General features: G+C 45.2%; 1 protein-coding gene across 1 annotated transcript in view; it reads right to left on the bottom strand.

The window, feature by feature from the left end:
• ryr2b (ryanodine receptor 2b (cardiac)) overlaps positions 1–15744 on the bottom strand; it is a 73678-nt gene that overhangs the window by 23416 nt on the left and 34518 nt on the right. Inside the window, 18 exon segments of the mRNA XM_056609997.1 lie at positions 1494–1504; positions 2829–3197; positions 3982–4042; positions 4373–4422; positions 4659–4779; positions 6350–6465; positions 6928–7051; positions 7642–7767; positions 7770–7797; positions 8639–8728; positions 8981–9059; positions 9437–9600; positions 11049–11189; positions 11286–11376; positions 11805–12037; positions 12996–13165; positions 13593–13713; positions 14245–14371. Coding sequence (XP_056465972.1) covers positions 1494–1504; positions 2829–3197; positions 3982–4042; positions 4373–4422; positions 4659–4779; positions 6350–6465; positions 6928–7051; positions 7642–7767; positions 7770–7797; positions 8639–8728; positions 8981–9059; positions 9437–9600; positions 11049–11189; positions 11286–11376; positions 11805–12037; positions 12996–13165; positions 13593–13713; positions 14245–14371 — 2222 coding nt within the window.

The raw sequence follows: 15744 nt of genomic DNA on the forward strand, positions 1-15744 counted from the left end.
TGACGGATGATATCACCATCCTCCAACATTTTAACTTGACTGCTTTAATTATTCATAATGAACCATGATCCAAAGCTGTGAATACTACTGACTTATAAACAGAGTAATGGTCCTCAGGCCCCCCTCCCCCCCTCCCCCCCACTCCCCAGGGTTCATCCGGTGGCAGGGAGAGGCTGGGAGCCTGGACATGGGCACAACGCAAGGCGAGGAATGGACCGTAGGGAAACGATGACGAGGACGACGATAAATGACTTGCAGTTTATTTATTAACCTAATGACGGATTTATGGGGAAGGTCGAAAGATCAATGAGGAGGAGGATATGCCAAGGGCTGCTCTTTGGTTAATGATATCTGATTTCAAAGCAGAAGGAAGAGGAGCAAGGAGAAGGAGAGAGGACCAGGCCGTTTGTGTGTAAGGGGGGGGGGGGGGGGGTTCCTGTGTGATATTTAGGAAGTGTGGAGACCAGCTGTTTCCTCCCTGCTGCTTAGCATATGGGCAAAGGTAACAAGGCAAGGACTCTCTCTCTCTCTCTCCCTCTCTCTCTCTCTCTCTCTCTCTCTCTCTCTCTCTCCTCTCTCTCTCTCTCTCTCTCTCTCTCTCTCTCTCTCTCTCTCTCTCTCCTCTCTCTCCTCCTTCCTCTCTCTCTCTCTTCGTATGGAACCAGGGAGCCCAGCAGTCTTTTAGAAGTCATCTCTCATGCCGGTTCTCTGCGTGATTGAACACACTTCAGGGTGCCTCACGCAACTACAATCAGGTGGTAAGGGATGTTAAAAGCTATCTCTTTCATGGTAGTTTGAACATTTAAAGACAATTACAAATACATTGCAAAGGTGTTTTTTGGATAACGCTTATGTGCAATGACTCAATGTATATGTTGTTCCTTCTCATTCTCCCAGAGGTGTGTATATTCCTAGACCGCCCAATTCAAAGGCTTTGGTTGTGCTTGAAGGCAGAACTGACAAACAAAAGGTTTTTGTTCATTTTTTTCCCTACAGTTAGTATTCAGATGTTATCTGCACTGTGAAGCCCGGTTCGGCTCCAAGATTTGCGACGAGTCGAATCAAATCTAGGGAGTGTGAACTGGTGACTGACTGGTGGTCTGAAGCGGTCTCATGTGGTCTCAGGAGCCTGACCTTGTTAAGATGCTGTGTGGATTCAGAACGTATGATAGTTTACAACAGGGCGATAAAGGGAACACAGTTAGCACATGAATTGATAGCGACATACCAAAAGTACACTTCAGTGATTATTGAAAAATGGGTAATCATAACAAATATGTAATCATTCAGTCAAATATCCCAGCTGTGGTATTTGTTTTCATCAGTTGCCAATGAACACAAGTGTATCATTGATTAGTCGTCCCTAGGGGTAACACAGTTCCCTGTAAGAATGGTTTTGTTTTGATTAGGCCAGTGCATCGCCCGCTTCCAAATCCTGGAACAACGAAGCTGAAGCACCCGGTCTCTGCGGTGCGACGGCGCTGAATGCTCACCGCACTTCTCCCTGCAGCCATGGGAACAGCACAGTTTACATCTGATTCTGTTGCATGCATTCTCCATCACAAATATTTATCTGAACTAGGCTTAATTTGACCATGATGGTCTTGAAAGGGTGCCAAACAAATAATACATTATTATTATTATCTGCATTTATGTATACTAGAGTTTTCACCCGCGTGTTGCGCACGTTCAACCTCTAGTTGTAATTAAACCCATAGCAATAATGTGGAAACCCCAGTCGATAATGTACCAAATTTCTGAGTGCATAATATAACAACATTTTGCCTATAATTTTACTACGACGTATAACATTAGTTCACCACAAATGATAAACAGTGCCAACATTTAAATATTTTTTAACCATTTCAGCGAACAAAAGGCGAACAGGCTGATTATCATTTAGGGGGGACAACTCAATGACATTCAGAAGCGTCATCAACACACCACTGAAGTGGTGTGAGAATACAGACTTTCTACTCCTCATTCACATATAAGGTAATTTACATTTCCTACGGAGAAAATACTACCTCATGGGTACTATTATTCAGGAGATTTTCATGGTAACAAATGTCATGGATGTGGGATGTGTTTTTCACACATACGGCCCATCAGGAGAATATCAGGATTACACGTGTGTCTGAAAGCAGGCTATTGTGTGAGCATTTAATTGCATCATAATTAGTCAATTTATGGTAACAGGGTAATTCTTCATGGAAAGTGTAGTTTACTATGCATGCAAATCAATTATTAAATAGCTTTACTGTTATTCAGGGTTGAAAAGTGCACTGACATTTTAAAATGCAAGACAACTACTATTAGTTAGTTTAAAATAATAATCATCATTGACATTAAACATCTCTTCCAGTGTCCTTGCCAAGACAGGCAGCAGTAGCCTATAGTCACACATAGCATACACACAAAACATAAGAAAAATAAAACAACTAAAACAGTCTCCAGGGGGGAAGGAGGGGGTATCAATATCGTAAGACATTTGGGGAGGCTCAAGTAGAAGAGTAATATTAAGTTTGAGCAACAAAGTGTAAAGACATTTTGGGAGCCTCAAGGAGGAGGGTAATATTACATTTGAGCAACAAAGTGTAGTCTTGTGGTGGACTCTATACAGTAATGTATCACCATACTATGTTTTTGACATGTTTTCGTTCTGTGTTATAGGGACACTCTCTCTTTAAGGATCACGTGACTTATGTGTTCATATGCCAGTCGGTGCGATGCTTGAATTGAACGGTTTTTATATGACAAAATGAACGATCCGCCATTGCTTGTCGAGGTGAGAATTGTCTCTTCCCTTCTTTTATCGCAATTTCTACAGCCTATAGACAGTGTTAACTGGTGCGACAGGTACGATTATTAAATTACTACCACCACAGTTGGATAACCAACAGACCACCTTTACAGTTACGGTATAGTTGTGTTGTTCACCTAATAGGTCATCTCCAGAGCCCTGGCTCCTGAGGTGCTGGGACAGGGCGGTGAGGAGGGGCAGCAGGGTGGAGGCCGTGTAGCCGCACACGCTGGCCAGGCCCCGGTGATGCTGCGGACCCGGACCCCTGCCCTGGGGGACGGCCGCCAGGGTCATGGAGAGGTGCTCCACCGTCGTCTCCAGGTCGATGGCTGCCGCATCGAAGAAGGAGCGCAGGGAGGCCCGGATGACCTCTGAGGAGCCCTGCATCAGGGTCCTGAGGAGATAGGGAAGGCTTCCTTAGCCATGGAGAACATCTGGATCTGGACCTCCAGGCTGTTTTGTTGCACGGAACAGTCCGGCCCTCCTGCTGCCCATGCCCATTTCCAGAAATTACAATGTAATCAGGGCCAATCAGAGACAGTGTCATAGTTGACGACGTAAACGGGCCAATTGGGGACTACGTCGTAGTTGACGACGTACAAGGGCCAATCAGGGACTGTTGTAGTTAACGACGTAAAAGGGACAATCAGGGACTATGTCGTTGGCAGTCTCTGGCGAAACAGTAAAGGCGTAACAGACTACAAATCCCCTGTGATACAATAAGTGATCACTATCTATGTGGGCATATTTGTTTGACTAATAAGTTACATAAATGTTACGGATGTAATTCATGACATATATATGATAATACGAAGCACGCATGATATTTTCATCATAAAACAATATGCATAGGTGGATCATATGATCGTGTGTGTTGCAAAACATTCTTGTCCATGGCTGTTAACCCTAAGCAAAACAACTTAACAAAATAAAGTGTCACAATATAGTGCCACCAGCCAGACCAAACAGCTGTGTTTTTCCCCCCAAGCCAAATGTACGATAGCCATTGATCTGCTTTTGAAAAACAAAAACAAAAGGACCGACCGCACCGCGTTAAGAGACTGGGAGTTGTGGGCACTGAAGGGATGATATCAATGCATCAGTGGATCAATTACCCGGTCTAATGTCACCGGAGGATTGGGGGGGGGGGTGGGGTGGGGGTGGTGCCATCTACCTACCTGGCATCCAGAGCCTGAGCCAAGACATGGAGGCAGCTGTTGATGGATGCGTCTTTACCACCTGGGGAAGGGGGGGTAGAACCGTGGAACAAAGAGCAGAGAAGAGACGGGGGCAATAAACATCGACATAAGTGCACTTTCTGACAAATAGGGATGCATAACATCATAGATGTGCAGACTCACAAAGAAACATAAGGCACAAGCCCTCCACACACACAAAGGCACACAGAGTTCCAAATGCTTCTTTTGTAATGCAATATGAAAGGCCACTGTATAAATAGGTATTTCTCAGATCAATCCCGCATGTACGTTAACGCATGCAGCCACCCTCAAACGTAGAGCCTGACACAGTTTAGACACAGTGTTTCCGCATTCCTCTCGACGTGCTTACCAAAGAGAGATGTTCGACGTCTCACTAGACCCGCCAGTTTACAGAACAAACTAGTGACAACACGGCGGGTGGAAAGAAAATAAATACATTAATGGCAGAAAACATGCTGAGCAAATGGGAAGAAAAATAATGAGGCATTTTGCATTGACAGTATTTACTTGGCAGCTAATTATCCAGTCCAACCGACGAATCCTGTCAACATTCTTAAAAAACTAAACTAAATCATCTGTTTATGAAGGGATTGTATATATAATACATTTCTGAAGGATCTGGTCCCATTCGCTACCTGACGACCATCTCTTTCTCCTTGTTAGAAGCGTGGCCCTGGTGCCTTGGTACGTGCTGGAGTTGGAAAGGTAGTAGGCCTGGTGGCTCTTGAGGTATTGTTCCAGCAGAGGAAGCACCACCTGACAGAGAATGGACTTACTTTAGCAACCGCATCCCTTAGGTGTCAAACAGTAGCATTGGTAAATCCTGTATAAAACAGATTCTAAATCTCTTATTTTGTTATAACGTTATTACATTCATTAATATAAAAAATAGTCAAATTCAACTGAAGCCAACTACAGCCAACCTGCATAAACAAAGGCCAAATAAGTATGGTATTTCTCTCTAAGAACAATGATGAATATGTTTATATATTTACGTATAATGTAAGAAGGTTAATCAAGGGAACAAAGTCAGGTCTCGTTTGCCAACAGCCAAAGATCACGTTGCGTGAAGGTAATAACGATGGATGTGCTGTTGCAGACCGATACCATTCATACAATAATAAGCACCCTAATTCCCAGTTCCAAGAAGAGCAGCCCTTAGACAGTGTCTCGTCTGAGCGCGTCAATATACTAATGACTTTCTGCTTTGGTTACCATCGTCGCCTCAGTCAGCACACATTTGTACATGTGTGCTTATTTGTGTGTGTGTGTGTGTGTGTGTGTGTGTGTGTGTGTGTGTGTGTGTGTGTGTGTGTGTGTGTGTGTGTGTGTGTGTGTGTGTGTGTGTGTGTGTGTGTGTGTGTGTGTGTGTGTGTGTGTGTGCACAAGTGCGTGTGCGAGTGTGTTTTCAGATGTGTATACGCGATTTTGGCACGGATTTCTACAGTCAACCAACCGTTTGTGGTTGTTCAGTGCAAGTATGTGCTGTGTCTGGTGAGAAGCAGACTAGACCGGCTCTGAGTGAAAAAGGGGAGGAGGGGGAGGGGGAGTGGCATGCATCAGAAACAAATAAACTCTGTTTCATGGCACGCCTTCTCCGGGACACACGTCTGCTTGGGAGATGCTTTAATCAATCCCGACGCCCACATGCGCTTCCAAAACGGTTCCATAAATGACACCACCGCAGTTGCTTTCACGTGTCGGGTAACCCGTGGCGACCTTCCATCATCCCCGGCGCTCACATGTAAACTAAACGGGGAGGGGTGTATTGGGTCGAAGGGAGGGAGAGAGTAGGAGTGTTGGGAGGATGGGGGGCGATGGGGGTTTGTGCATTGGACATGAGAGATAATAGGATTTGAGAGGCGGCCGGCTCTATGGGGGGATTCCATATCAAACGGAGGCGGGCCTGGACTCGGCTGTTGGCGTGCTTCTGTTCTGAGGCAGACCTTGGTTAGAAAGTGCATCCTCTGCTGGTGCTGAGGCTTCTCGCCCTTGGTCGTCTGCCCTCTGGCCTGCATCACCTCTACATGTGGAACCACACGCACACACACACACACACACACACACCACACACACACACACACACACACACACACACACACACACACACAGACGCAATTTGTTGGCATAATATGCAGCGCAACATTTTCAAAGAATAATAAATCAAGGGGTATGGAGGCACATTCAAAATCAACCAGACAACTTGTATGTACTAGCGCAAACCCAAAGCGCAAACCCAAAGCTCAGTGTCCACAAAACCTGCGGAGCACACCAGACGTATAAATTGATTCATGGATTTTTGTAAACCAAACAAACTAAAGTTTACCCAGCTCCAGGATGTCCTCCTGGGCCTCCTCTGTGTAGGACAGCAGCCTCTGTAGGAGGGTGTAGCCGTAGCGGGTGGCTATGGCCGGGCAGTCCGTCTCCACCGACTTCCGGTCCCTGTGGCGGAAGGGAAAACATCAACACTGGTAATATACATTTCCCCGTTTCCCCTGTATGCATGGATTGCCAGATATGTTAATAGGTTACCAACTCACAGCACCACTGCTATCTAGGGGAAACGCTGCACTCTAAAAAACAAATCATGGAAAATGGTTGTTGTGACGGATCAGACGTGCAAGTTGTTTTGTTGTTAGTTAAGATTGAGCGACGGTGCCGCGTTTCGCTGACGGCGCCTACAGGCTCCCGATTATGAGGCCACGCTGACGGTAATCACAAAGACAGATTGTGTTCAGACTCCTGCTTTGACTGGGGGTGCCTGATAGCGGGCGCCTTTTTCGAGAAGCCAGTCAACCTTGAATGCCTCATTACATGCCCACTTACCTTAACATGACATCGCACTTTCACAGTCCAGGCCTGTGTGCCCGTCGCTCACCTCCACACTGTGTGCCCGTCGCTCACCTCCACACTGTGTAGCCGTTGAGCTGGAGGAACTTCAGGACGTCCTGGGCTCTGTCCCGCAGCTTGCTCCTCTCCTTGGCGCTCAGGGCGTCGTAGGGCACCAGCAGGGAATGACTCGCTCCACCTTGAGGGAGACACAGAGAGGGAGAGAGACGGATGAAACACACTCACCCCCCGTGCGGCCGTGTTCTGTGCTCTTCAGGGATTGAACCATTACCCTCCAGGGGGGTGTTTGTTAAGCAACGCTCAGGGTACAGAGAACGAGATGGTAGGATGGAAGAGAATAGGAGAGAAGAACGTTGAATAAGAGAAGGAGGGATAAGAGAAGGGAGGAGAGAAGAGAAAAGAGCAGAAGAACAGGATGGAACGTAGTCCAACCGGATCACCTTGGCCTCCAGCTCCCGCTTCTTGCTCTTGGCCCAAGAGTTATGGTAGTTCTCCGCCAACTGTTCGGCCATAGACTGAAATCAAATAGAACCCTTTTTTCATCAGATATATGACAAAGTCACCGCTGAAATGTACGCCAAGTTAATTGAATTGAAGGGACTTACACACTGGTTCCATGACAAGGTCACACTACTCATGTCCAAGGGTTTGGGAGTGAAGGTGGAGGCTCCCTCAAAAGACAACTACATACCACATGAAGACGTATCGTTAGTCCATTTGGTTTAGTTCTTACATATATTTTTACATTTATGTAAAGAAACAAAGAACCACGCAAGGCCACGTACCGGTCCTGCCTGCGGGGCCTGCGTGTGCAAGTGGTGGGGAGACCAAAGGAGTCGCCCTCGGTACTCCTCTCCACCGTCCATCCGATGGACAGCATTGTCTTTAACGTCCCTTGATAGCCCAGCGGTACGCCTCTTTGTCCTGGCAGGATCAAAAGCACGGCAGACTGGCTTCACGTTGGAGGCATCAGGCTTCACAACAATGAAATCCAATATGTGAAGTGAGGGCCTTTCAATAATATGAGATGTACTGTGTTTGTTTTTTATGTTTCACAAGGACTTTCCAATAACCCTGCCTTATATTGAAAAAACCTCCAGAAGGATGTTGCCAGAGGCAGAGTAGCATTATTTCTAAGAAGAGCCTTTCTAAGAAATAATGCAACTCTGTTGCATTATTTCAAGAAGAACCCAAATATATATATATTAGAGCTGTCAGTTAAACGCGTTATTAACGGCGTTAACGCAAATCAATTTTAACGGCGTTAAAATTTTTAGCGCGAGATTAACGCAATTATTATATTTAAAAATATATATATATATATACATATATTTTTTTTTTCTTTGGCTCAAAACAAAGAAGCAGTAGCCTGACTGCTATGTTCAAATGACATTTGTTCAAAGCAGTCGTTTAATTGCACTATAGGCTCTTTTTTTGTATCGTCCTGTTTTGATCAGTATATGCCAATGTTGTTATCAATAAAAAATCATTTGCACAAGGCAAGCCGATGCACTTCACCATGTTGATAAGAGAATTAAAATGAGAAGAATTATGGGACAAAAAAATCAAGGGATATTTAGCATAGAAAAATAATTTGTGATTAATTGCGATTAATCGTGAGTTAACTATGACATTAATGCGATTAATCACGATTAAATGTTTTAATCGCTTGACAGCTCTAATATATATATACTCTAATAACACTCCTCCGCGAATTTCTTTGCCAACTTCGTAAAGTCCAGGGTTGTTTGCATTAGCTCGTTACCTTCTCCGCCAGAGCCCGGTACGGCTTCAGCAGGGGGTGAACCTTGGCCTGCTCACACAGCTGCTCCCCGTGCACCCAGCCGTTAGCAAACTGACACGGAACAAAAACACAGATTCAAACACGCACATCCAGCGCCCGTGGACGACACAACACACGTACACGGCACCGCTCGTCTTCTGCTGTCAGGCTCTCAGGTCATGGGGAGGGAAGATAAAAGTTGTTTGCATTGTACCAAACAGACTTTAATGAACTACTAAATAGGCAAATACGAGGCAAGGACACATCCACAAATCACCCCTGTCCAATTTAACAGCGCTGATGAATGTTTTGTCATGAAATTACCTTGTCCAGCGACCATTTCTCATGGGTATGCTCCGCGTACTTGTTCACAACAAACTCCAGTCTCTCCGGCAGCGACACACTGGCGGGAGAAAATTGGCATTGAGCTGAAGTTTTTATATTAACACAGGGAGACACGATGTTCAGGTGAAGGAAAGAAAATCAGAACAACACTTGGCCGCACTTCAGCACCAGTGCCCTGAGGAATGCAACAGACGGTAAGTAAGTAAGTGAATACTTTATGAATCCCCAAAGGGGAAATACGATGCCAACATCAATGTATCCAAAGAAAGAGAGCGAGAAAGTAAAATATAAATAATTGAATAAACGCAGAATTAAATAAACTTATTTTTTTTATTTATGTCGCGATATGAGGTATGCAGGAAATGCAGTAATCCAATCATCCGCAATCCCACAATGCACTGTGGGATAGCGGCACAAGTCGTTGCAATGTCTCACCTGGAGGTGTCCACCGGCTGGGGGTTGAACTGGCCCTCTTTGTCCCAGGAGCCCTTCCCCTCCGTCTGGCTCAGGCAGCAGGGGTGGGTGTGGCAGGGGGGCAGGGCCCCGGCCAGGGCAGCCAGGCTCTGGAGCCCCAGTCTGAACAGCTCGGCCTCGTAGGGCTGTGGAGCGACCAGGCGGGCGGACCCAGGGCAGAGACACAATCACCAGCAACAGATAAACGCTAAGTGATTAGAGTGGGGCAGATGCTTTTATCTAAAGTGATTTGAATATGTTCAAATACATGTTTCTTCAATAATGAGCAGGCGGGCGTCCACGCTCAGGGATGCCAACGGCTGGACTGGCAGATTATTGTAACATGTTAGCTGTCAAGTCTCCAAGTTTGGAGTTAATAAAAGACTACATTTCACATTAAAATAAACAAACTGTTTATCAGTAATTGCAGACCCTTCCAACATGATTTTGGCAAACTTTGGCAGAATTTGCTGAACACATTAAGCCTTCAAATGTGGATTTAGATAAAGAAAAGTCACTCAGACGTCGCGGAAAGAAGGCCGCCTGCGTTCAGCAGAGTGAGACCTTCACATAGTGTAGGGAGAGTGGTAAAACACAGGAGGGGAACATAGGGACTCAGTAACAGGGATAAAATGGCATAGATTACTATGTTGAAGATCATATAAGACTAATTGCCATGTTTAAAATCAGAAAGAAACGGTTTTCGTTCCACTGGCTCGTTCCTTAAGAGCAACCCTGAGTTGATTGAACTCTCCTTCAAACGTAGATGAAGGAGGTTTCGATACTCTAGTTAATGTGGGACTCAGAGCACCTCCTGAACCTAGCTCTTTGGGCAAATGAGTCTGAAGCGTATCAGTCAGCAATATGATGATCACAAGGTGTGTGCTTCTATTGAACCGTGGAGGCTGAGAGACTGGCTTGTATTGATTGCAGAAATTCTAGATTCACTCAATCTGTATAGCCACTTCTCCAAGTTTTCTGTTGTACAGTATGAAAGAAAAGTATATAAAGTATCTTCAAAGAAATCTTTTTAGTTAAATCGATATTTCTACTCAAAATATTTGAGATGAGTATGTGAGAACAGTAAGCTGAACTTTGGAGAAACGTTTCATCATCAGTATTTTTCATGAAAAGGTTTTTTTAAAACCTTTTCCCATTAATCAATGGGCTATGAGTGACCGTTTGTAACCGAGCAAAAGTGTGCAAGCTTTGCTGCTAGATCCTACAAGAAAAAAGTGAAATATATGTCAACTGACGACAGGATTCTGCAATGTTACCGCCTGAATGTCTTTTTCTTCTCCCTTCTTAGGCACTCGACATCCAGTTTGTTAAAAGTGTGCCTTCTTGAGGACGACGTATCTTTTCTGTCAACATAATTTCACCTACAATGATTGAATAGTGAAGGGATCCTCACTAGTTTTCCCATTCTAACTCATTCTGTTGATAAGGCCTTTCTCTGTCAAATTATTCACGATCTCACCTCCTATTGCAGTTACTAATAACTGTTTACTAAAGTATTTTCTTTGTCTTGCACTCATCCGTCCTCATACTCTTTAATCTTAGAGTTTGTAAGATGATATTTGGGTGAGTTTACCTTTTGAGCCAGAGCATTGAACAGGCCCCAAAACAACTTCCTGGACATATGAAGCTCCTCCTCCGAGGCGGAGCCTAGGTTTCCAGACTCGCCAACCAGACAGTAGTACTTCCAGTTCTGTTCATAGTGATTGGTCAGCAACTGGTGGCAGGAAACAGCAATGATGAACTACACTATTTGCAGCAATGCAACATTTATATTGATGTCAACTACAGACAGGACAGACAAGATTGTCACCTTTAGTGGCATCTTGGTGTGGCCCGCGAGTTGGGGAATGTCAAAGACGAGACGCCGCAGTAGAGGCTGGATCATTGATGGCTGAAGTTCACTGAGACATCCAGAGAAATACCCAGCCAGACAGCCAGTCCCACAGGCACACACAAATACCATTAATAATTAATATGTGTTCTACAACCAGAAACATCCTGAGCATCACTTTGAAAAATCTAAAAAGGAAACATGACTTAATTATAAGGACAGTAAAGCTGACCAATAAAGTAACAAATTCAAAACATTTCGATTGGGATAACCCTACGGGGGATAGATGGCAGTAAACAGACCACAGTTGCGAGCGCATGGTAAGCCCCAAAAAACAGCATGCGTGTATCGCTTCACCCCCTGAAAAATAGATTCTGGTCTCTTTCATTGCACGCACATTCATATTTCAGCGAGGCAACGCTAACATCGGGAATCAATCCTATCTCTCCCTACCCCATCTCCCTCCCTCCTCTCCCCTCCTTTCCCAGGCCGTCTCACCCGCAGATAGCGAGCATGCACTGCTCGATGGAATCCCTCTGAGCCTTGGTGAGGTTGGGCGAGGCGGAGAGGCGGTACACGGCCTGGGTGAGGGCCTGGACCAGGGCGGCCGGGGCGGGGGGGGTGACGTCGGAGGCGTGGAAGAGGCCGGAGTGCTTTGTGAGCAGGGGGAGCACGGCCGTGCAAAGGTAGCGGTTGAGAGCCAGGGCCATGTCGACGGAGCCAAGGTCAGCCTGCAGGGGGGCAAGGTCGCACCGGTTATGAAAAGGGCATCCGGCACAAGGACTTCTAGAGGGTACTTTGAGATGTAAACGTAAGCGGGTGCTCTGGTGGTACGCAGTGGGGAGAGGGAATGAGGTGAAACCATGCAAAGTGAAGGAAAGTGTAAAACTAGTTAAAAACACACAAGAAACACCCAATGTATAAACTATTCAGTCCAGTGCAATTACTTTACTTGTTTACCAGTCATGTAATGCAGATGTACACCTAGATCGTTAGTTAGTTGGTACCTTACAAAGGTAGAAGCCAATGAATAGGATGAGTACAGGTTTTTAGAGTTGATCACTCCAGTGTTTCAAGTGCAGGGGTCTTTCCAGTGCAGTGGGTAATCCCTAGGTCACGTGGTTCTGAGTGGTACTGGGCATCCCGCCATGAGCCAGCAGGTCTCCTTAATAGGTGATAACTAGCGGCTGATTGCAGAAGCGGTGCGGTAAATCAAAGGCCAGCAGAAAGGTAGAGGAGAGAGAGAGAGAGAGAGAGAGAGAGAGAGAGAGAGAGAGAGAGAGAGAGAGAGAGAGAGAGAGAGAGAGAGAGAGAGAGAGAGAGAGTGCAAGTCACCCACTGTGCACTGTGTAGTGATGTTAAACAAAAAAGAGCATGGATCGGAGCTATCAAAGCAGTACTCTGATAAAAGAGAGAGTGAGAGGGAGGGAGAGAGAGCGGGAGAGAGAGCAGGAGAGAGAGCAGGAGAGAGCGATAGCGCGCGAGAGAGCAAGAGATAGACAGTGAGAGCGAGATAGACAGTGAGAGCGAGATAGACAGAGAGAGACAGCAAGTTAGAGAGAACGAGAGAGAGAGAGAGAGAGAGAGAGAGAGAGAGAGAGAGAGAGAGAGAGAGAGAGAGAGAGAGAGAGAGAGAGAGAGAGAGAGAGGGGTCATTTAGTGGGGGTAATTCCTCCTCTCTCTGCTCACAGTGTCCAGCGAGGCAGCAGCTTGCAGGTCGGGCAGGAAGCCCACTTGGAGCAGGTGGAAGAGGAGCTGCTGGTCCGGGATGCCATAGACACGGTCCAGGAACAGGACCATAGCAGCCTTGTGGTCTGGGCAGAACACTGTAGTTGGATCGGGCTCCACCAGTGTGCCATCTAGGGGGGAAAAAAAGAAAAAAAAAAGTAAACTGAACAGAATAAGGGGATTTGATGGACGTTGTAGTTATATATTTAAAAAATAATATTTAAGCAGTTTGACACTTGGATTTGTGATCAATTTAATCATTGATTAATGATTCGAAAAAACTATATATTCTGTATTCTGTTCAAAAAAGACATTAATAACAGAATTCTGTATAGTCTTGGCCATTAATCACTTCAGATAATAAAGCTTGGTATGTTCCTCATACAGTTCCTAATATGGTTTACATCTGACGTATACTAACATCAAGTAAGTGTATGCCATATGTAGACCATTATACTGAAATAGTGAACCACAGAATGTATGTTTTGTGGGCACCATTAATGTCCCTTGGTGGATTTATGTGCTGATAGTCCAGAAAGCAAAGCCCACAGATCTTACTGGAATCCATAGAGGGGATCTGGAAGGGAATACTGATCACCCCCTGCAGGTCAGAGAGGGGGACCAGGGACCGCAGGATGGACCTCACGCGGATGGCCTCCCCCTTCCCAGCATGGATCAGCTGCACAACAGGCACAACGTAACATGAGCGTCGTCATGTCATGGATAGAGACCCAAACACATGCTATCGGTTCTGAGGTATTGAAGTTGTTTTGTCAGTTGTCATATGGTTGAGGGCATACCTTTTTGTTTTATCTGCAAATCTTTGATTCAAAAATTCTTCAAACAAATGATATAATTATTGATAAACTGAATACTGAATACATTTTCATGAATGAAGCAGCTCTCCACGTATGACAATGGCATGGATATTCATTCACTCATTACAGGCATACCTATTTAGAGGGACGACCATGCGCTCAAACATCAAGAAAGCTTGTCCATCCATGCATCCCTCCAAAGTTTATAAAACACAAGGTCATCTGTTCCACTTCAATTACTGCCCCCAACCCCTGCCGAGGGAGCTATTTACACCCCCACGTCCCCTTTACACTCTACTAGGCTTCTAGACAATAAATACAACTCTTAAGTCATCAGCAGCGGGCTATTGAGCGGCCAGGCTTTCCCTCCGTTGCTCAGACTTGTATCTCACGTGCATCTCCGGCGCACAGCGGCCCAGCAGATCAATGAGTGCCGCGTAGAAGGTCATGATGGCGTGCCCCATGTGGATGAGGTCATCGTTTCCCCCGTCGTCCTCCGCGGCGTCCTCCGCGGCGTCCCTGTGACCGACACACCGAAACAAACGCTGCAGTGGGGGTTCTACCGCATAGTATCTGGTTGATTATAGATGGGATGTTAAATGAGCTGCGTTTATCCTGCATGAATAAAGCCAGCAAGGCTGAATGAGCTGGCTGACAGAATCACAGCACGCACGCACGCAAACACAAACACACACACTAGGGATGGGCAAAATGATTCTTTTCCGGGAACTAGTTCTTTCAGTTCAGTTCACTATAACGATTCGTTTATTTGATTCGTTCGTTTTGATTCGTTCGTTACGTCAGATTACATCTTAAAAAAAATTAAAAATAAAAAAACTTTTTTTTATAATTTTTTTTTTTTTAATATGTCGTGGGTCCGGATAGGACCGTCAAATCCGCAGTCCGCCGTTTGGAGATGCCTGCTATATAGTATGTCGAACGTCCCACCAATATTTATACCACTTGCTTACTCTCTATATTTCATTCATGGTTTTACATTTATAATTTTATTTTACTTTACATTTAATTCTTCATTGTTCAGGCATTACAGAACTTGCATGGTCATAAATAAAAAATACGAACTGCAGTTTAATTTCTTTGTTTGTTCTTAAATTGACGTAGAATGGAGCAAAGACTCCTGGGATTGGGAAATGTGTTTATCCAATAAACAGATGGAGGTGAAGTCTATTTTCGAAAAAATGTAGGGGGATATATGAGTCGAATGGTATGACCCAAGATACGTCAGAGAGAGAAAGCGCGCATATTCGACGGTACCGCCTTGTCATTGGTTTACCCAGGTGCCATTCCAACACCATTGTTACCTCTCATTGGCTGAATCTTTGAGGAAGTTGTAGACTCAATCAATATGAGTCGCGGGGAGACGGAGCTCTGTTCGTTTGTATATTTTATTTACGTGACCATATGTTTGGTTGATGTTAAAAAAAAAGAATCAAAGAACCAGTTCTTCTTGTTTTGGGGAACCAGTTCTTGTCGTTCACGTTCGGGATTCGTTCTTTGTAACGAATCAGTCGCGACCGACACATCCCTAACACACACACACACACAGTCTTGTAAAGGCTTCATAAATGGGACTTGAAATCGAACAGAGTGCTCTGTGTTGTGTCCTCCACCATTAAATCTCTCTGCGCTCAACCCTGTAATGCTGTATTCCTTAAATATCGGGAATTGGCTGAAGAGCGGCGGGACCAAGTAATGAATGGGACAAGCGACAGGTGAGGACATTTGTTCTTTCGTTGTCAGCATGTGAGATCTCCCACAATTCTTACATCAAGGCCACTTGTGCCATCACTCACTCACTCACACTCACACACACACACACACACACACACACACACACACACACACACACACACACACACACACACACACAC

This window comes from Gadus chalcogrammus, chromosome 15 (genome assembly GCF_026213295.1).
Source record: "Gadus chalcogrammus isolate NIFS_2021 chromosome 15, NIFS_Gcha_1.0, whole genome shotgun sequence".
Lineage (NCBI taxonomy): Eukaryota > Metazoa > Chordata > Actinopteri > Gadiformes > Gadidae > Gadus > Gadus chalcogrammus.